The 20342-nt window shown below is 41.9% G+C and overlaps 1 protein-coding gene across 3 annotated transcripts in view; it reads right to left on the minus strand.

The window, feature by feature from the left end:
• Positions 1-19868, minus strand: part of LOC131678613 (histone acetyltransferase p300) — a 49340-nt gene extending 29472 nt beyond the window's left edge. Inside the window, exons 1-3 of one of the 3 annotated variants that reach the window (XM_058958844.1) lie at positions 18254-19868; positions 3861-4150; positions 32-3788 (exon numbers count right to left, since the gene is read on the minus strand). In XM_058958844.1, coding sequence (XP_058814827.1) covers positions 32-3788; positions 3861-4150; positions 18254-18311 — 4105 coding nt within the window. In that variant the 5' untranslated portion in view covers positions 18312-19868. Of the gene's footprint in view, positions 1-31; positions 3789-3860; positions 4154-18253 lie in introns of all 3 variants that reach the window. The other 2 variants (XM_058958836.1, XM_058958854.1) reach the window with 2 other exon arrangements.
• Between the last annotated feature and the right edge of the window lie 474 nt (positions 19869-20342).

Consider the following 20342-nt stretch of genomic DNA (forward strand, 5'->3'; position numbering starts at 1 on the left):
TTTCCCATTAAACACTGCACAATATACTTACTGCACTTCTTCTTACTGTCGGCCGCATCCGACTTAATCGGTTCGGGAAAGACTTTTGGTTCGCTTTTGACTACCGCGTTTACCGTGGTTGTGGTCGTCATGCCGGAAGGAGACATCGGCTCGTCCTTGCATTTGATCACATCCAGTTTACTGTTTTTGTCACCTTCGCCACCCTCGCTCATGTCCATCGGTTCAGTCTTAATCTCCTGTTTGATACTGGGACAACTGTCGCTGTTACCTTTGCCGCCGCCGATGTTGACACTGTCCGAGGTGTCCATGTGGTTAGTATCTGGTTCGGATTTGAGATCCTGCTCTTGCTTCAATTCCAACTTCCCTCCTTTGGCGTTCGATTCACTGCCGGAATTGTTGGCCCCATTGGTCATACCAGGTTGGGAATCTTCGTCCTGATCTCGAGCAGCTGCCTCCAGTGCGGCCATTTGAGAACTTAACGCAGAAGAGGTGGACCGACTCATACTAGCAACAATGCTTGCCCCACTGTTGCTGCTGCTACTACTATTGCAAGTGGTAGTACCGTTAGCTGTAGGAGTTGTGCTAGTAGTACACCCGGATGAAGCAGTCGTCGTAGTGGTCGGTCCACTAGATGCCGTGCTGGTGATTGATGACAAAGAGGGTGTGGCTGTAGCCATCCCACTAGTATTGCTGTTGCTGTTGGTAGCCATTAGGCAGCCTAAAGCTGGAGGTGTCGAGATCGGAATGGGGGATGAAATTGTGGGTGGAGGTGTCGGTTCCGGTGCGTTTGCAAGCAGTGCCGATACATTCGGTGTATTCGGAGTACTAACCGGTGGTGGAGGAACTGGTCCGTTCGGCGTTAAGCTAGGTGATGGCGAAGGGATGGGAACGCTGTTGCCCGATGAGTTGAGCAAATCTCCACCGCTGGTTGGAGTAGAAGGCATTTGTCCTAAACTATTTCTTTGTTGCTGTTGTTGATTACTATTGGCGCAATTCATCATTTGGCTACCGTTAAAAGTAGTGTTCTGCTGCTGCTGTTGCATTGAGTTACCACCGCTGCTTCCAAACGGCGAAGGAATTGGTGGTGTTACGGTTTGACTCATGCCAGACATGCCGGAATTGTTTTGAGCTGCTGCTGCAGCTGCTTGTCCTGCGTTATACTTGGCCTTCATAATATCGTTGAACTGTTGCAACCCGCTGGGTGAACTGTCCGCAATGGATGGTCCATTCAGAAATTGAACAGCATTTTGTTGCGATGAAGGCGGAGTCATTCCCGGTGGATGGCTATTGATACCTTGCTGCTGTTGTGCCGTGAACGGAGATAATCCGCCTGGTAAAACAGTTTGCTGCTGCTGAACCATACTGTTGGGACTTGGTCCTGGTTGAGATACAAATTGCTGCTGCTGTTGTTGACCAGCGTTTAAAGGCATTCGGTTCTGCTGTTGCATAATGTTTTGGTTTGGATTCAGCATGTTCGGACCGACTTGCAGTGGCATTTGCATGACATTCTTCGCACTCATGTTAGGTCCACCCAACATTCCCGGATTCATTGGTCGAATCTGAGCGTTTCCGCCTGGTTGCTGAAGCTGTTGCTGTTCCTGAGCTTGCCTCTGTTGCTGTTGCATCTGCTGCTCTTTTCGTTTCTGTCTCTTCTCTTCGAGCTCTTTCTGGATCTTGTAGATTTTTTCCGCCAACAGATGGTAATACTCGGACCGAGAGTTCGCCATTTCGTACATATCGCCTTCTACCTTTTTAGCATACGCTACCAGATTATACATTCGCTTATCGAACATGGTGGAAGGGTCTGGTGAAGGAAAGATGGCTTGTACCAGTTTGTGCACGAGATGATTCCGGAGATCCGGGGTAACGGAATGATGCCAATCTTTGGTACCTTGGACGGGTGCGGCGAGCATTTGATTCGCGGAAAAATTTCCGCTAGGACCCGGTGCAGGCCCCCCACTTTGCTGCTGTTGTTGCTGTGACATTGGTCCCGAGCCATCCTGGTTGAACAGGACATTGCCTTGTAGTGGAATGATGTTCTGAGATTGATTCTGTTGTAGCTGTTGCAACTGAGCATTGGGTTGCTGCTGCTGAAGAGCAGCTGCCATTTGGGATACACTTTGGCTAGATCCACCCGGAGCTTGACTGGTAACGGGAAGTCCCTGAGGACCAACACTGGAAGCATCACTGGTGGCGTTCGGAAGGACATTATTTACCATCATCTGATTAGGAGGGATCATCATCCGAACCGTGGCACCTTGAGGTTGGCTTACACCTAGTGGCATACTTCGCATTCCACCAACCATTTGCGGTCCACCCGGACCCTGTTGTTGCTGTTGGCCTGACATTCCTGATTGGCCTACCTGCGATTGCATTTGAACATTTCCGGGCAGTGAATTTGGTGCGGTAGAGGAGGGACATTGAATTTGGTTGGATCCGAGCTGATTGAAGGAACCAGGCATTTGCCCAGGCTGACCTTGCTGATTTTGTCCCGAAGATCCGGATTGAGACTGGCCCGAATCTTGGCCAACGACCTGTTGTTGTAGCTGATTTTTTAGTTGATTTTGCTGGTTTTGTTGTTGTTGTTGCTGCTGCTGCTGTTGTTGTTGTTGCTGCTGTCCGGGTTGTTGTTGACTCTGCTTGTACTTGTTGGTATCCTTGAGAGGTAAACAAACCGGACAGTCCTGCCGTTGGCAGTTCTTCCAATGATTGATGATTTGTCGCGAAGAGGAGCAATGAGTTTTCCCGCAGTTCTTCCCCAGTTGACAGGATTGCATATGCGTGAGGACATCTTTCATGGTTCGACAGTGTGCTAGCGTGCAATTGTTGCTGTTAGGATTTTCCGTTTCTCTTCGTTGGCATTTGTGAGCGTGTAGAAGTAGCACTAATTGTTGTTGGATAAGTTTTCTCTTTTCGGGATCTGCCAAGAGGGGATTACCGGGACCGCTTTGAGAAGGACCTGGCTGGGGTCCTCCGGGTTGACCTCCAGGTGCACCTGAACCTCCAACAGCTGAATTCATCTGGTTCATTGGTTGATTCTGAGCTGCCGTTTGAGGTCGTATTTGAGCTGTGGGATTGCCGGATTGCGGTTGAGCTGGTGAAGGCGTTGGTGGTTGCGCTTGAGCTGCCACGCCTCCCTCGTTCACTACATTCATACCCATCCCTGCACCGGGCATTAGACTCCCTCCGAGAGGATTACCCATTCTTGCACCGGCCATGTTTGGCATCCGATTGATCGTCGGAGGAGATCCACGTACCGGCGCAAGACCCCCTGCGTTCATTACGTTCACATTCGGCTGTTGATAACCTCCAAATGGGCCTCCTGGACCTCCAATTTGATTCATTTGATTGGCCATTCCACCCACGTTATGATTCTGCATTAACTGACGCAATCCTTGATTCATATGACCTCCTGGTCCTCGCGCCATATGCTGACCAGGCTGACCAGGCATACCTAACCGTCCGGGGTTACTTAACGGACCATTCTGCATCGAATTTGGTAGCTGATGCATTAGTCCTGGATTCGGTCCACCTTGCTTCATGTTGTTGTTTATCACAATACCTCCCCCGGTCATAACTCCTCCACTCAAACCCATGTTACTGTTGGTAATAATAGTTCCACCTCCGTTGCTTTGCGCAATACTGTTCATACCGAGCATCGATCCGCCGCCCATTCCACCAACCACCACGTTATTAGCCATGCTTTGATTCATCGGTAGCAGATTGGGACTCTTATTCGCTAACGGTCCCATTCCCAAGATTTGCTGGCCAGCCATATTCTTATTGCCCTGTGCGACCATGGAAAATGAAAACAATTTTCTTAGTTTCAGAAAAAAATAGCACAAAAATAGAACACTCACCTGCTGCTGCTGCATAATATGATGAAGTTGCTGTTGATGCTGCTGCTGTTGTTGCTGAAGATGCAATTGTTGTTGTTGTTGTTGTTGCTGCTGCTGCTGTTGCTGACGCAGGGCTAGCTGGGCCATGGTGGACGTTCCTCCAGGATCATCGCCACCATTCATCTGTGGACCCGGGCCAGGACCGGGGGGTTTGTTACCACCACTCAGCGAGTCCACCCAGGTATTATCGCCCATCAGCTCGTCCGGGAGGTGGCTCTCCAGGTCGAACATCTGGTCGACAGTCGAGATGACTTCTGGGGGAGAAGAGGCAGATTGGTTTATTAGAATATGACATTTTCAATTTGTTTAAAACATACGTTAGGTTTAAAAAAACGGCTTCGAAATCAATGTCTGGATAATGTTCAAGAGTGCCGGGTTCAGAATCTAAATGTTTCATTCGATTTAATAAGCAGAAAATATTTCATTACTCAAATTTACCCGGTCAAACATTATTATTACACTCAGATTTTTTTTGAGCGATATTTTTTTACGCGGATTTTGAAATTCACGCGGATTTTTTAATTTACGCGGTATCCATTAACGAGGTTCCCATTAACGCGGATTCTTCAATTCACACGGATTTTGAAATTTACGCGGTTTTCATTTACGCGGATTCTTAAATTTACACGGTCTTCATTATACAATATTAGCAGGGCTTACTGGATTTCAAGATTGATTGGTCGTTGGGAACATTGTAATTTATTAACGTAAACTTGCATCATGCTATGAATGCATTGATTTTAGTTCGATATATTTTATTTGCAAGAATTATTTATAGATCTTCATGAACTACCTTGCCTTTTCAACTTCTGGTGTCAACCACACAATCAGAACTGGACTTTAGAAGTGATAACAGTATAAACAATTTCAAGAATGACAAAAACGCGAATGACGACACTCACCGTTCCCCTGTAAAAAAAATTCATCCTCTCTGTTGATCAACAATTCATCAGAAATCTATCAGAACGAGCGCATAGAAAATAAAAGAGCGGATCATGAAACTCCGAGAGCGAAAGCAAAACACGTCGGCGCTCAGTGATTATACATACGCACACACGGAAGAGTTCACTTTCGCAGTTGTGGAGCGTGCGCCGATAGAAATCAGAGAGCACAAGAAACGAATATAAAACGTTTCATCCCGTGCTGCTGTTGGCTAGTGCAATATCTCGATCCGTAAACATATTCAATACTACTCTCTAACACTCGCGCTGTCTGAATCTTTCTTCTGCGTGAAGAGTCTGATCTGCAGAAAATAAAGTAGGTGGCTATGTGTGTGTGAGTGTTGCTGCTCTTGTTGATACGGTAGATTCCAATTCCATCAACCGTGTCTACGGCAGAGAACCCGAAAAGTATTGATGCAAACTTGCAACAAGGAGCAAGGTGCATTATTTTGTTTAACATTTTTTGCGTGGATTGAGCAGTTCTTCTAGTCAAATTGAGATGAGAATAACAATTTCATCGTATATTGATCAAAGTATCGAATTAATTTGAGCGATTCCTCAAATCCATGAAAAGGGCAAAATAACTATGAAAAGCAACAGGGCTATCATACAAGCAGCTATGATCAATTTAAATTCTGACACTAACTTAGAGACAGGACTAAGCTAGCACTGGATTGATGATAGCTCCAAAAATTGTGTTCTTCAGCAAACTGCTAGTTAGGTGTAATGCCTTCCTAGAAAATGAGTTCATTTAAGAGAACTAGTGAAATCGAAACATTTGGTTCGAGTTAGCAAGTCAAGGCAAGATGCCCACTGGTATATTTTCCCTTAACGAATATCTAGCTCTAACTTAGTCCTGTCACTAAGATAGTGTCTGATTCTGACTAAACGAAGGAAAGCATTGTTTAAAACCACAAAACCTATAACTAAATTAGTTATGTAATCTGCGTTTCGATTTCGTCTCATCATAAACCGACACTGACTTAGTTTTAAGACTAAGCTAGCGCCGGATTTACACTAATTGTGTTACTGAGAAAACCTCCTTTTCTTGCGGGACATCACGTTTAACTAGGAATTTGCTCACGAACACAATTAGTGTCTTCGTTTTTGGAGCTAGCGTCAATCCGGTTCTAGCTTAGTCCTGTCACTAAGTTAGTATGGGATTCTGTTGAGACCAAATTCGAAAAGCAAAATCTGTAACTAACTTAGTATAATGCTTAATGAATTAAGAGCAAAGCGGTTCAAGGTATCTATTATATTCGACTACATTAAATACTCATTATTCACGCTATCATTGGTAATTTTGTTATTAAAATCAGTTGATAGTTTCACCGCTCGTTCAGCAACATAATTTACTATTTTCAGAGCTACGATCCTTTTTTGCGCGTTTATATACGACAGTTCGGAAACGCATTTTGGTGTTGTAATTAAGCTGACGGGTTTTTTTTTCAAAGTAAATCATTGTAGCCAAATCAGTTAGTCGCATTCTTCCAAATTATGTCGGCTTTTGAAAGTATCTTCGTTTTTGTGCAAGATGAATTTTTCCGCTGACATGCACCATTAAGATGACTAGACATGTTCCGTTTTTTTTTTTCATTATCAAAAAATGCTATACCGATATTTGGCTCAGATAAATACCAGAGGTGATTCTGGATTGCATTTTGTGCCGCTGTCGAAAATTGAGAATCAAAGAAATTTTTGATATAACGCCAAGTTGTTGGTGCACTTCTAGAGCGAAACCAATGCTTGGTATACATTGAGCTAAAAAATACATATTGCTTCATTAGCTTTTGTTTATCTGACGTTCCAATATCCAGATTCTCAGTATATAGATTGCTCGGCCCATCCATCGTGCGCTTTAGAAATATTACAACCAGTCCCAGCAGATCTTTGTAGTCATCGCGAGAATGATGTTTATCCTTTTATGTCAATCCGAACAATATTTGTTTAACTGAGGTACTTCCAAAACCGTGCGGAAATTTCTTGTGTCGAAATGGACACAATTGTTTTTTTTAAATGACTTGAAGTTATCAATTTGATTCGATCGTGAGTTGTTCGCATGAATCTCGAACACTCTTTTTGCTATATGCTGTCAACATGCCAAAGCAAGCATCTTTTGTTTTAACCATAACGACACTATTGATTTGAGCCAGAGTTTACGCTTGTTGTGTCAAAACACAATGCAATCAGTTTTTCTTCTACGGCCCACTCCTCCAACGCCTCTTTTATCGCTGCAGTCTCCAACTTAGCTGTACCATTTGGTAGTTCTGGGATTGCCAAATATTTCGAAATGTTCTCTCCGATAACTACTATCGCCAAACGGTCCATTCGATTGCCTTTCACGTCTGGCAGAAGCTTCCATTCCCAGTAAAACCGTCAATGGAACTTCTAGATTAAACAGGTCCATCTACAGAATGATTTTAAGTAGTTTTTTTTACAGACAAAAACATTTTATCTGCTTAGCAAGTTCATCTCTGCGATTTTAAGCATTTTCCGTAATATTGGAAAATACTATAGGGCCATGTAGAATAGTAGATTTGAAAATCAAACTTGCATTATGTCTAGATGTTCCGGTCCTTCCTACTGCAGCCGACACTCCGGATATTAATATTACACGATAGTGTCATACTATCTGAATTCGCTAAATCAATGAAACCTGTCATATATCCTTTTCCGATCATCGCATTCGATGGTCAGCTATTTTTTCGACAGAACTACAAAATGCGATAATTACTTCACGATTAATGGCCGTTTCGCGAGAGAATATCTAGATTTCGAGGGCGAAAATTTTTTTAAACTTTTTTTATTGTCGACTGAGTTTTGTTTTCTATTGGATCTCATCTCTAGTTTATTCACAAGTTCAATTTATATGATTTTTTCAATAGGCCCTATCTACATTTCCAAAGAACTGGAGAAAATGACCTCAGATTCATCAGTGTAAAATTAAACCCTAATTAAGAACGCCATTGCAAATAATCCCACAAATTACATAAATTATCTTGAAATTGTTGCACTTTACCAATAATTAACTGAAACGAATTTTTTAAAATCATTTATCTTAAATCGAGAAATTATTGCAGCACGGTATGGACACCACCGTTGTAGATAGTGCCTATAAATTGGGCGACAATTGTACCTTGAACCTGTAGATGGAACAATCAATTAGCTTAAAATGATTGACAATTGATGTTATTGTTTTTTAAAGTAATAAGTAATAATATTGGCTTTTAAAATCACAAATAGAATTCTGCCGCCGCGATTTTTTAAATATTTAAATGAAGGCAGCCATATTTTTGAAAAGATTTTTAAAATCTTGTAGTTAATACATATTCAAATTAAGTTTGTGGTTTTTGTGTTTCGAATTCATCTCGTCAGTAGCTAGCACCATTTGAGTTTCTAGTAAGACGAGGTATCTAAACAAGTTCCCAAAATATTACTAGTAAATATCCAAAAAGTTTACATGACATATTTGAACACCTGAAGCAACTGACTAGTTTCGTGTGATGTTCCGGGAAGCCAACATGGAAGCTCTGGTTTGCTGCTGAAAAAACGAACTCTTGTCTTTTGGTTCAAGTACAAAACGCCTGACGTTATGCAATAATTTCCGAAAAAGGAAAATTGGATTAAATCATTTTGCGCATTATTCAAATATAGCTACACTCTGCTTAATCTCCAAACTCATCCAAATTCAGCTTCAAACTGGTCGTCCTTATTAGCCACAGGTGGCAATCCTTTTTTTTAAACCACTAATATTTTGAGAAACGTTAAAAGTATTTTTTTTATTCATTTCGTTTATTGGATAGGCACAAATGCGTTAGCTTGGCGGTGCCAAATTCTTTTGTTTTTACATTTTGAATATCTTAAAACTAGGAGGTTACAATGCTGAAATATTTTTTTATAAAGGAGAAAAATTTTACAGCTATCTTAAAACTAGAAAAAAGATTCTATATACAAGAGAGGGGGCAAAATATTTTTTCTTATGAAAACTTTTAAAACAAGGAATTCAATAGTAATAGTTTTTTAGGAAATATTTACAGTTATCTTAAAACTAACAATATAGTTTGATACACAAAAGGGGGAACAAATATTTATGAAAAATTTCACAGGTGTTTTAAAACTAGGGATACAATTCTATTTACAAGATGGGGGACAATAATTTTAACAAAGAGTAGAAATTACAACTATCTTAAAACTAGGAATACGGAATACAAATTTGATTTTTCATCGGAGACTTATGCTTGGTCATTTCCAAAATCGGTGTAGAAGTAGTTGTATCAAGGACAGGGGAGAGAAGGCGTACATGGTGACCGGGAGAGAAGAGTAGAACTTGTAACTTTCGGGCAAACGGGAGATCAGCGAAACAAATTAGTGCCTCAGTCTAGTAGGTCGGATTGGCGGATGGTATTCTTCGGACCCGCGGGGAATCCTTCAAAAGTCATCGGACCTCGAGTCGCTCTCGCTTCAGTTTCCGTAGTGGTAAGGGCGACGGCGGTTACATAGTGGCAGTCTGCAGCTGATCGGTTCCACAAGGCAGGAAGAAACTTCTAAAAACGAGAAATAGAAAGAGAGGGCTAAATTGGGATATTTATCGTTTTTATGAAAGTATAAATAAGGGACATATAGCGGAAATCACGATTTGCCAGCATTTCTCGAACTAGTACATTGGGTGGTCTACCTCGGCCCGAAGGGAATCCTTTAACTGAAACCTGGCGTCCAAATACCCGGCGGATACCCAGACAACGTGCTCGATGTCGTGATAGCCCTCGTCACAATCGCGCAGACTACTCTCCGCAAGCCCAATACGCCGCAAATGCGCATCTAAGGTGTAGTGGTTGGACATAAGTCGGAACATTACACGAATAAAATCCTGACCCACATCCATCCCCCTGAACCAAGGCTTCGTTGATACCTTTGGGATAATCGAATGTAGCCATCGTCCAAGTTCACCAATGCTCCACGAGGTTCGCGAACTGTTGAGTGTCCTCTGACGACAAATACTAAAAAATTCGTTGAAGCAGATTGGTCGTTCGTATATGTCACCATTTAATGCGCCTACCTTTGCTAATGAGTCGGCCTTTTCATTGCCCGGGATAGAGCAATGAGAGGGGACCCAAACAAAGGTAATCTGATAAGATTTTTCAGATAACGTACATAAGGACATTTTTCATATCGTACATAAGGACTCCCGTATCTTCCCCAGGACATATGGGAATTGCTTTTTGGGCTTCATCGCACGAAGAGCCTCGATAGAACTGAGGCTGTCCGAAATGATGAAGTAGTAATCTGTGGGCAGAGTGTCGATAATCCCAAGGCTGTACTGAATTGCAGCTAACTCTGCGACGTAAACTGAAGAGGGATTATTGGGCTTGAATGAAGCGGTGATAGTATTGTTGAAGATAACGAAGCCAGTGGACCCATCGAGATTTGATCCGTCAGTGTAAAACATTTTGTCATATTTATATTGGGGATCACTTGCGGGCGTATATGGTCCGGGATTCCACAAATCTCTTCCTTCGTGGAATTTTAACGCCACTCATAATATTGTTCGGAATAGCGTACCGACTCCCAAGTGCACTACACTCCGTTATGTTACTCAAATTCATCTAGATCACTTGAAAAGGTAGTTCTGAGAATTCCTGAAATTAACATGAACCAGTCTCATGGATATCCACTGGAATTTTTTGGCTGTTTCGCCAGCGGCGTGAATAGAGTCAACCTCCCTATGCGAAGTTAGAGGAGGAGTTGGCAACTGTTTCTGACCTGCGTCAGACGGCATTTCCCGGAATGACAGGTTCAAAGATTTAAAAATTAATCGGTAACTGCTATAAGGAGCTGGAACAAGACCATCAAAGGGAAAAATTTTCCTGGTGCATTTTGTATATCCGGAGTATGTTAAGTTCACTTGATAAACAGCCGATCTGACTTTGCACGGCCACAATGACTCGTATACGCAGGAAACAAAAGAATGCATATTTTGATATACGAAACGTGTTGTTCACTTATCTTTAGTTGACAGCTATTGGTCAATCGTCCATCATCGGAAGCAATATCTGGCCAGCCAATTCTTTCGCAGCTAAATTGCGTACCTTTCCACGTCGAACGTCGCTAAGAACATAAGTTTGCAGACCTTAACCGGGCCTTTGATTCCAGGAAGCTTATACTTAACTCAGAAGTAAGCTCGACTTGAATTTTTAAGATCAATTTTCACAAATAAACCTTTTGCACATACTCGAATTTTATCACCGATATGGGACCTGAGAGGAACTGATTTAGTACGGAAAGCTTAAGAAGTAGATTTTATAGTAATAAATTTCTCTGATAATCATTGTATTTTTCGTTATACTTCCAAGCGGTTGCATTGTGGTTGAATTGTGCGAACAGGAGCAATTAAACCATCTATTCTGGTACATGCTAGTCCCCTTTCCTTGAGATTTTTGTTTTTTTGCATATATCTCTGCATTGATTTTTCTATATATCAAACTTATTTATGTCGTCTATGCAGAGACCTTCAGGCGTAAAGGCGATCGGCCATTATTAAGCTTTTTGTTAAAATATTTTGAGTACAATCATTCTCATTATGAGAAAAAGAATATTCCAGATGGGAACCTCTTGTTTTGGAATGTTTATCAACGGAATTCTTCAAAGGCCACTTTGATGCAGGTTATTCTAGCGGTTATGGTTATCGATTGGTTATCAAACAGTAGATGCAATACTACAAGAGATTATAACTACTAGAAGTCGAATGTCGCTGTTAGCACTGATGGTTTATTATCAAGCTCTTACATATGCTAGGCCCATTAGTTTGACACATATTGCCACAGGTACACACATGTCAAAGTAATGGGATATAATATGCTAGAGCGAGACCCTAGGCCCTATTCTCACAGTCACGTTTCTTGGTGACTAGAAGGATTTTTTTTTCATATTTTAGTCCGTGAATACATGGGGACATTAGCGCTTTGCTCCCTCTAGTAGTTATAATCTCTTTTGATGCTACTAATGAGCATTTATCCAGAGCGCTATGTGAGCAGGGTGCGTTTCTTCGATTTCATGTCCAATTCTTCAATAGCTTCAAATTACCGATACTCAGAATGCCCATTCTTTAATATCAGACGTGGAAGTTGACTGATTTCGGTTGTTATCAGGGTACTGACGACTTTATTTGTATCTACAACCACTCGTTAGCCCCAATGGTGGTTTTTTTTTTTTTTTTAAATTCGTTTATTTGACACGGCTCATAGCGGTAGCTTAAGGTGAAGATATGTGGAAGCCACGTTGCTAGGCACCGACTCGCTTGTTTACATTAGGAAAAACTGAAATCTGAAGTGAAAATTCAAACGCACAAATGAGAGTTTCCGAACATTTTCCTTTGGTCATCTGTACATTAGTAGATAATTTGAAGTTTTGTTAGTAAACGATTAAAGTTTCGCGAGTGTTTTTGTAGTGGTGTGTGAAAAAAGTGCATTTGAAAAAGTGCAATGAAAACGATAAGAAGAGTGTTTCGAAAAGAAACCCCAAGTGAAGAGGGGTGATATTTTCGCACAAAATGGGAGCTACAGATGGCATTCCGTCAAAAACTCGGATTGATTGTATAGGAAAATATTCTACCTTCCTTAAGTAGCAGTTTCGTGGCACACCAGCAAGGTTAGTGTGTTGAAAAACGTATTTTTATATTTGATCATGTCAGATACATGGTTAGGCACTGGAGAGGGGTGTGTGTGGCGTAGGAGCTATGTTGTGGCTCGCATGTATAATGTCCTTAACGGAGCCGTGGATCTTTTATACGTTTTCAATACATGTAAAAATAAAAAATACAAACAAGAATTAATTAATCGGATCTCGTGCGCGCAACTTCTTATTGCGAGCGGAGACCTTCTTTCGCGAGGTCTGTTGGCAAACAGCATCAGGGGGGTCATTTAATTCTCTCTTGTTTTTCACGTCCCGGTCGAAGCTGGCTTGGTGTACGGGATCAGATGTTCTCCCTTGCTTCTTGCACTTATTGTTGATCAGTGTAAATCCGTCGTCATTGTTACTGCATTCGTTGCCGATGTTGCTTACAGTTGCTTTTGGGGTGCTGGATGATTCTTTTGCGGTTGTCATTATGCTCTGAACAGTTGCCACAAATTTGGCCACCGTTTGTGGTTCAGGCATTGGTACTGAAAACTCTGTTTTAGGTTGGTTTGCCATAGATGAGTTAGCAATCGGTTGAGATGCATTTTCCTCTGCATCTTCCGCGCAAGGTTGTCCATGATGAGCTGTCTGACTACAATACTTGCACGTAGGAGTTTGCCCCTCATGGGTGCATAGTGTAGTTTGCATAATTGTAGTTCCGTGAGTATTGAGTTTTATTGCCAAGTAGGAGGGTATAGGCCTTTCAACCCGCATCCTCACTACAAAAACGCCGTTAGGTGTACCCGGGAAGAAGTTTCTCCAAGTATCAGGTGTAACGGATTCTACTTCTCCGTATTGCGACATGCATTTTGCAATTGGCTCAGGAGGGGTACGAGGTGATAGGTCATATAACCTTACATCTATACAATCATTCTCAATGTATACGGGAATCTTAATTCCAACGTTGTCACTTTCAACCACGTGTTTTAAATTGTTCTTCAAAACGAAACGCTCGGCTTGTGCTAACGTGTTGAATGATATTAACACTACATTGCGAAGATGATGGTACTGAAGGTACAAGACTTCCGCAAGCCTAAGTTGCATTTTTACCTTCAGAAGATATTCCACTTCTCTAAAACTCGGTCGTTTTAAACAAAATTTAAAGTCAACGACCGCAGCGTTGGGTCGGAGTAGAGCTTTTTCGTCAACTTTACTCATGATGACAAGAATAATCCGATATTTCCTTTGTTCTCGAGACAATGCACACTAGATCGAGAGGCCTGTTGTTCACTTGGCTCGATTGTACGTCTGACTGCGGCAGAAGTAGAAAGTAGACTGACCCCAATGGTGGTTGCTCAAACTAGTTATACTTAAGGATACACATTATTTTAGCTTTTATCGTATTCCTCGTCAAGTGTAGAGTTGTGGTACTAGTTATGCCGGTACCGAAAATCTCGGGAATGCCATTTTTGGTACCGAAATACCGGTACTGATTTAAGATAAATACCGGTATTTTTGGTACCATACGTAAGTTTTGATGGGAAATAACCTTATTCTATATTACAACGAATCGTTGTTGTACGAATAATGGAACGGAAAATTATTATTTGTTGCACTGTTTAGTGGAGAATACATAACGGAAAACAGAATGTTTAAATATAAACTTGTCTACGTAGCTCCTTGAATAACTTCCGTTATTCGCTGTGTGGGTCGAGTTACGTCTTTATTTTATTTTCTGTTATATGTTTCTCTATAAAAGAACGAACACCGATTTAGTAGCTCTCCATTTCGGAATTAGCAGATGCATGAACCGCATAGAATGATGTTGTGAAAGAGAGTTACTGGGGAGCTACATAAAGCCGCTTTGGAATAAATTGTGCTGCATTGCATTCGGTTGGGGTATACGCGAGACACAAATTCACAACAAAGTAATTGGATATTATTTGTCACTGATAACCAGTGATTCTCAGCCTGGGGTCCACGGATCCCTAGGGGGCCGCGAAGTCGTTGCTGGAGGTCGGCGAAGAAAAATATATTTTCCGAGTGCAGATTGAAATTTCAAGTCTTGTTTCCTAACAAATTGAAAATAACTTAAAAAATCGATGTTTATCCGTGGGGGTCCGCAGTAACTAAGGGGTCCGTGGTACGAAAAAGGTTGAGAACGGCTGCTGTAAACAATTTGCACACGTTTTTCTGACTGAGCTTTGATTTGTTTTAGCAGCTATCAAAATCGAAGCAAGTCGCACCTCAAAATAAATGATTTCAAAAGAGCACTAGATCTCGATGGCAAAAAAGCAGCATAAAAAAACAATGAAATGTGAGGTGGAACGTGTTTTGTTGGCCAGAATAGAGCGAGTTCTCGTAACTTGATATTGGCGTCATTATAGTAGAGGAGGAAAATTACTGGACAGAGACGACTTCCTTCAATCCTTAATGCTGATTTGGAGTTATTTTTCAGCTAGTTAGCAACAAGAATACTGGGTTTGTTAATCTTCGCTATTGCCATATCATGGTAGATTCTGTCGAAGGCTGCAGATAGATCCATGTAAATAACATCGGTTTACAATCCGCCAGTGACGCCATCGAGTACATGTGTTGTACACGAGAGCAGGTTGGTCGTTTTAGATACCTTAGGCAGGTGTTTGTGGTAAATGAAAATAGTCTTTCCTTTCACTTTAAAGCCTTTGTTGTTGAACCGCAACTTGTGATCACGTCGAAGAATTTGGCTAACCAACAGTAGATTGTTGGAGATCGGGTGAATGAATTAGATTCTCCAGGTAATGCTTTGCATATAACTTCAAGACACCAGTAGTAACAATAATCATCTTACATTTATCGAGAACTATGACAACGCCATCCATTGACCGTTCATCGATGAGTATGCTTTGATCTTTTGTAAAAACATTTCACGCACCAGAATCGAAATCCCAGCCTGCATCCGCTGTGCTATTGTTTGCTGCTAAAATTATGCAAAACCGGATTTCTCCTTGTCCAATGTTTTGCCCTATATTCCCTGGCGATGTGTCCATTTCGATATCATCGTTTGCAATTTGGCCCTTTTGTTTGCTCAGTTTTTTTGGGCTAAGCCTGGCTTCAGTTTTGGACACTAATTTCTAATTGTGCTTTCTGAAGCAGTTTCGTCTGGTTGCGGTTTGTATTCCCTGGGAAAACCTGTAAGCGTTCTTTTCACTTTACGTAAAAGTATCTGCGAATGTCGCTTCTAGCCTCTTTTAAACTTTTCGAGCGGTTTTTGCACACACACATGCGCGTAATTTTCAGGTTCCAGCAACAGAATGATTTTCGTACGAGCTCTCCTGCATTTTGGCAAGTCAACGGATATAGCGTTCCGTTCGGATTCGGTGTAGACTTCACTGCTTTCCAAAGCTTCGCTAGCTCCAAACAGGTCTCGGCAGTGAACTTTCAGGTTGAATGATTTCCTAGATCCCTCAAAATTTCAGTCGATGGCAGCCTAGGGAGGTTTTCGACTTGCAGCGTGTTGGCGGTATAATTTGCGTCTCCGTTTGACTGTTTTGTTATGCATTACTTCCCAGCAAAAGGTGGTGTGGGACCTTTGCAATTTCATAATAACATCTTTAAAATAAGAGAGAAATATTACAAGGGCGAGATTGCTTCCTTGCGGGATGCCGCATGTAGGCAGTTCTTAACGCCGTTTAGAAGTTGTCGAAGTTGAAGGACGGCCAACTTAATTGTGTCGAGGCAGTATGTTTGTTCCAGCATTTGGCTAGGGACGGCCCCGATATAGGCCTCATCGTTTATCACAATGCAGAATGGTTTCATAATCTTCTTCCTGTACAACTTCTTTGCACGAGTTTTGGTCACCGAAATCGGCGACCTCTTTTAGGTTCTTTGTTGAATGTATCTTCTTGTATAGTGTAGAAGGCGGATCGGCGATTTGTTTAGAAAGTCAGTTTTGTGCGATGACGAATAGGCGTCTTCGTGGCTAACACCGCGGTCACATGTCGCTAATGTTCTAAAATATATGAATTCGTTGACAATCTCGATTTGGTACTAGCGCCATACATCTTATCAGAATATACAGTGAGTCCTCTTCCACTGCGCTGCGATCATCGCCAGTGATGTTGATGTCGTCCACGAAGCCAAGAATCATATGACATCCCATGACGGTTAGTTCCCTTCCAATTCACACTAAACCTTCGTATTGCACCTTTGAGCACTATGTTAAACAAATTGAAAGATGCCAATAGCTTTGTACGTAGGGTAACAAATTCTTCCAACCTGCAAGAAGGTGAATGAGCAAAGGTTAAAACTGCTATGGTTGAAACATAAAAAATTGAAAGAGCAACCTTAGTTCAATCCACTTATCATAGCATACGAGTGATTAAACTGGATACCAACAACTTCCGGAATTTCATGAAAAGCTCTGCGACATTGAGAGATCCTACGCAGTTTTATAAAATCCTAAACTACCCAGGAATTCTACTGAATTCATAGATTTTATGCGATACTTAGGACCCTCCATACAACATTCAGATAATTCTTAGTTTTCAGGTTTGTCTAACAAATATGGTGAAATTCCTTCGAATTTTTGAAAATCCTTCAAATTTCAAGGATTTTTAAGAAATTAACTTTTCCCTAAAAGTTCCAAATATTTTTTTTTCGATCATTCCTTTTGACGTTTCGGGTGGACTCGACGTCCTACATTACCGTCGACTCGGTCCAATATTAAACGAATATAATGGCAACGAAAGACGTTCTTGGGACGGAGTTTTCTGTTCGATGGAGGAAGAATACATCAGCGAATTGTCAAACATCTAATGGAAAACTTAATTTAAATGTTTCCCCTGTCATTTTAATTTTGTTTTTTATCGAGTTCCAAATTTTACATTGTGCTATACTGATATAGTGTAGAATAAGGACACTTATTACTTTCAAGTATGACCAAGTGTAGTCGGTGTAGTGCAACTTGAAAACACGAAAAAGTCATAACTGCTCGAGGGTATCGGTGTTTTTAATAAAAATTGGTTTTCTGCAGGAAAGCTTCAAAGCCATTTTCTCTTAACTTGACGTCAGTGCAAGTAGACCTTTAGGCGAGTCACAATCGGATTGTTGATGTTCTATAGGACAAACAACATCTGAAAGCAAAAAAATATGTTTACTGATGATCGATTGTTGCCCTTATAAGTAATGAATAAACACTGTATAAATAGTAGCATTACTTTCCCCCATCAAAAACATGAGCACTAGAATTTAGTAGTGAAAGTAAGCCACCGCAAACGCAAACAACGCAACTTATGGCGTTTTCGTTTTTTCTTGGTGCTACACCGGTGTAGTGCAAAGAAAGAGATAGACTGATTACACCCAAGTTTGAATGAGTGTAGCACCGACCGGTGTAGTGCACTGTCAAAAACGAATATGCCATTACATTTTATTCGTTGACAGTACAATGTACGGGATTTATAAACAATCCCAAATTTGTTGTCATTATCCAAAAGTATTGGTATTACATTCCGTGGCGGAACATGGCATATCTATACCGACTTCGCAGCAGGACAAGTGTTACGATCCTACTTATCGCTAACAATATTTGAAAGTACCAAACGATTGTCATACAATTTCGAGCTTTGTGACTTAACAACACAATTTGCACAACACTGGCAACCCATTCACTATCGCTCATGCACATAACAACTTCAATCAGCTGTCGTTTGAACTTACAAAAATCCAGCATTGATTTCTTTCCAATTTGTTCGAACGATATGATCAATAAAAACAGAAAAAAAACAGGTGATCCCTATTGGACACCCTCCCGAGCTCGCTTACCGGACACATCTCGAATCTTGGCTCGCTTCAGCGGTGGTTCATCCATATGATCACCCATTGTTTACGAATCCACTTGCTGGTGATACTGCTTCTGCGCTCTCCTCTTTTTCTTTCGGGAAGATCCACGCTTCCGTAAGGGATGTTTTATTTCAGTTTTCCCCGTATCGGAACTTTACACTATTATTTTACTGTCTCTGCCTTTCATGGCGCTGTAGCATCGAAACGAATAAAAATTACGCTTCATTTTGTAGGCACACGACGAGCGAAGAGAAACGCTCAGCATTTGTAGCGACACCACACATACCCGGGTTTGCAACTTATAAACAAAACAACGAAACGTCACAATTTGCGTGTAAATATCAAACACTTTGGGTGAAGTGCATTCTATAGTAAAATCGCCTTTCTGTTTATTACTATCCAACCTCTGGCTGTCATCCGCCGAGCGGGCAATTGTTTGTGCTGCTGCCGCTGTCAGGCACCGCGCCCGATTACGGTTTTTCGCGGAGCCAGGCCACAGTACTGGAGAAACGTAAACACACACACAGAAGTCACTGTCCTTTTGACGAGACGAAACGAGAATTCAATTCGATTTTTTCTTTGTGGATTTACGGCGCGGACACACACCGAATGGCCACATGTTGCCACTCAACCCAACAGACTAGATCACAATCCAGTTCCGTTCCAGCACTCATCGGAGAATCTTTTCCCGAAAATTAATCCTCTCGTTTCAATTATTTTCAAAATTTCAAAAAAGAGTACCGATCTTTCACTTCACTTTCAGACGGAAAAAATGGTTGAACCTTGCCATGTCCCGAATCCGATTCCTTACTGCACAAAACACTCCGCGCGCTGCTCTGTTGGGCAGCCGACTTTTTTTTCTCGTCGAACGCGCCGCAACTCTCTCGTCTTCTCGATTTTGTGTGCTGCTTGCCCCCGTCTACCGACGATTTTTCCTCTACACCTTGGCCCGTCGACAATCGACCGTCTCAAAGAGGCTCGATGTTCGAACAACGTCGTCGGTATTAGCAGCACCGAGAAAATGAACCAAAATTTCAATCGCTTTTTTCACAGAATTTCACTACCGGACCTACTCCCGGAACAGGTCTTAAACGAACGAGAATGTTAAAGCGCGTCGATTTAACCCGGTCCGGACCGCGGTGGGACGGTTCTGGAACGCCAAAAATGCCTCCGACGGTCAAGCGAAAAACCTTTCCACCAACCAAATCGCGAACGAAGTCAAAATGGCGGCTGTTTGATGAGGCGAACAACACACACTTCTCCTATATGATGATGGCAAGCCCTGCTGCTGCTGTACACGGTATACGCTTTTGCTTTGCTTGCTGTGGTGCTCTGCTCTGAATTTTGTCGCTGATATTCCACAGGCAGCACGAGCACTGCTTCTACGCTTTTTAGCTGGCTGCGGATTCGCTCTCACTATACTGACTGATTCTTGTATTTGCTACTTGCTTGCTGCTGCTGCTGCGTTTTGCTTTGGTCGTTCACTCTCTCCACCACCGTTATCTCTCTTGCTCGATCACATTCGCTCACGTCTCGACGGGCGCAGTGGCAAACTCGACGAAAGCGACGCATTTCATCGACGACGATGTCAGATTGAAACGAAGATGTCTACCAAACAGCGAAGACCAAGAAAAAGTTGGTTCACGTGACCTCCGCCACAGAATCATACCGAACTCAAGCTGACGTGCGGGTGGCGGCGCCACTGTCGACTCAATCGATCAACTGTGTTGCACGATAAACGAGACTGTGCCACCAAAGAAACTTCTGGACGAATCGACGAACGCGATAAATTCACATCCTTTCAAACACAAAAATCAAAACATTTGCCTCAAACGAACATTTTTCACTCTATCTCACTTTTGATTCGAATCGATGAAAACATTTTCTTCGTTTTGACAACAAAAAATCCACCTTCAAAATAGTGCGTCCAGTCCTTCAAATCGAGGCACACCCTCGACGATCGATCAATTACACTCGTGCAGTTTCATCGAATTTTGTGTAATTTGAGCCGTAACCACGTACACCAACCTGCAGGTACGAGCGAGAAGCAAAAATTTCATCGATCATCGGA

Source organism: Topomyia yanbarensis, chromosome 1 (assembly GCF_030247195.1).
Source record: "Topomyia yanbarensis strain Yona2022 chromosome 1, ASM3024719v1, whole genome shotgun sequence".
NCBI lineage: Eukaryota > Metazoa > Arthropoda > Insecta > Diptera > Culicidae > Topomyia > Topomyia yanbarensis.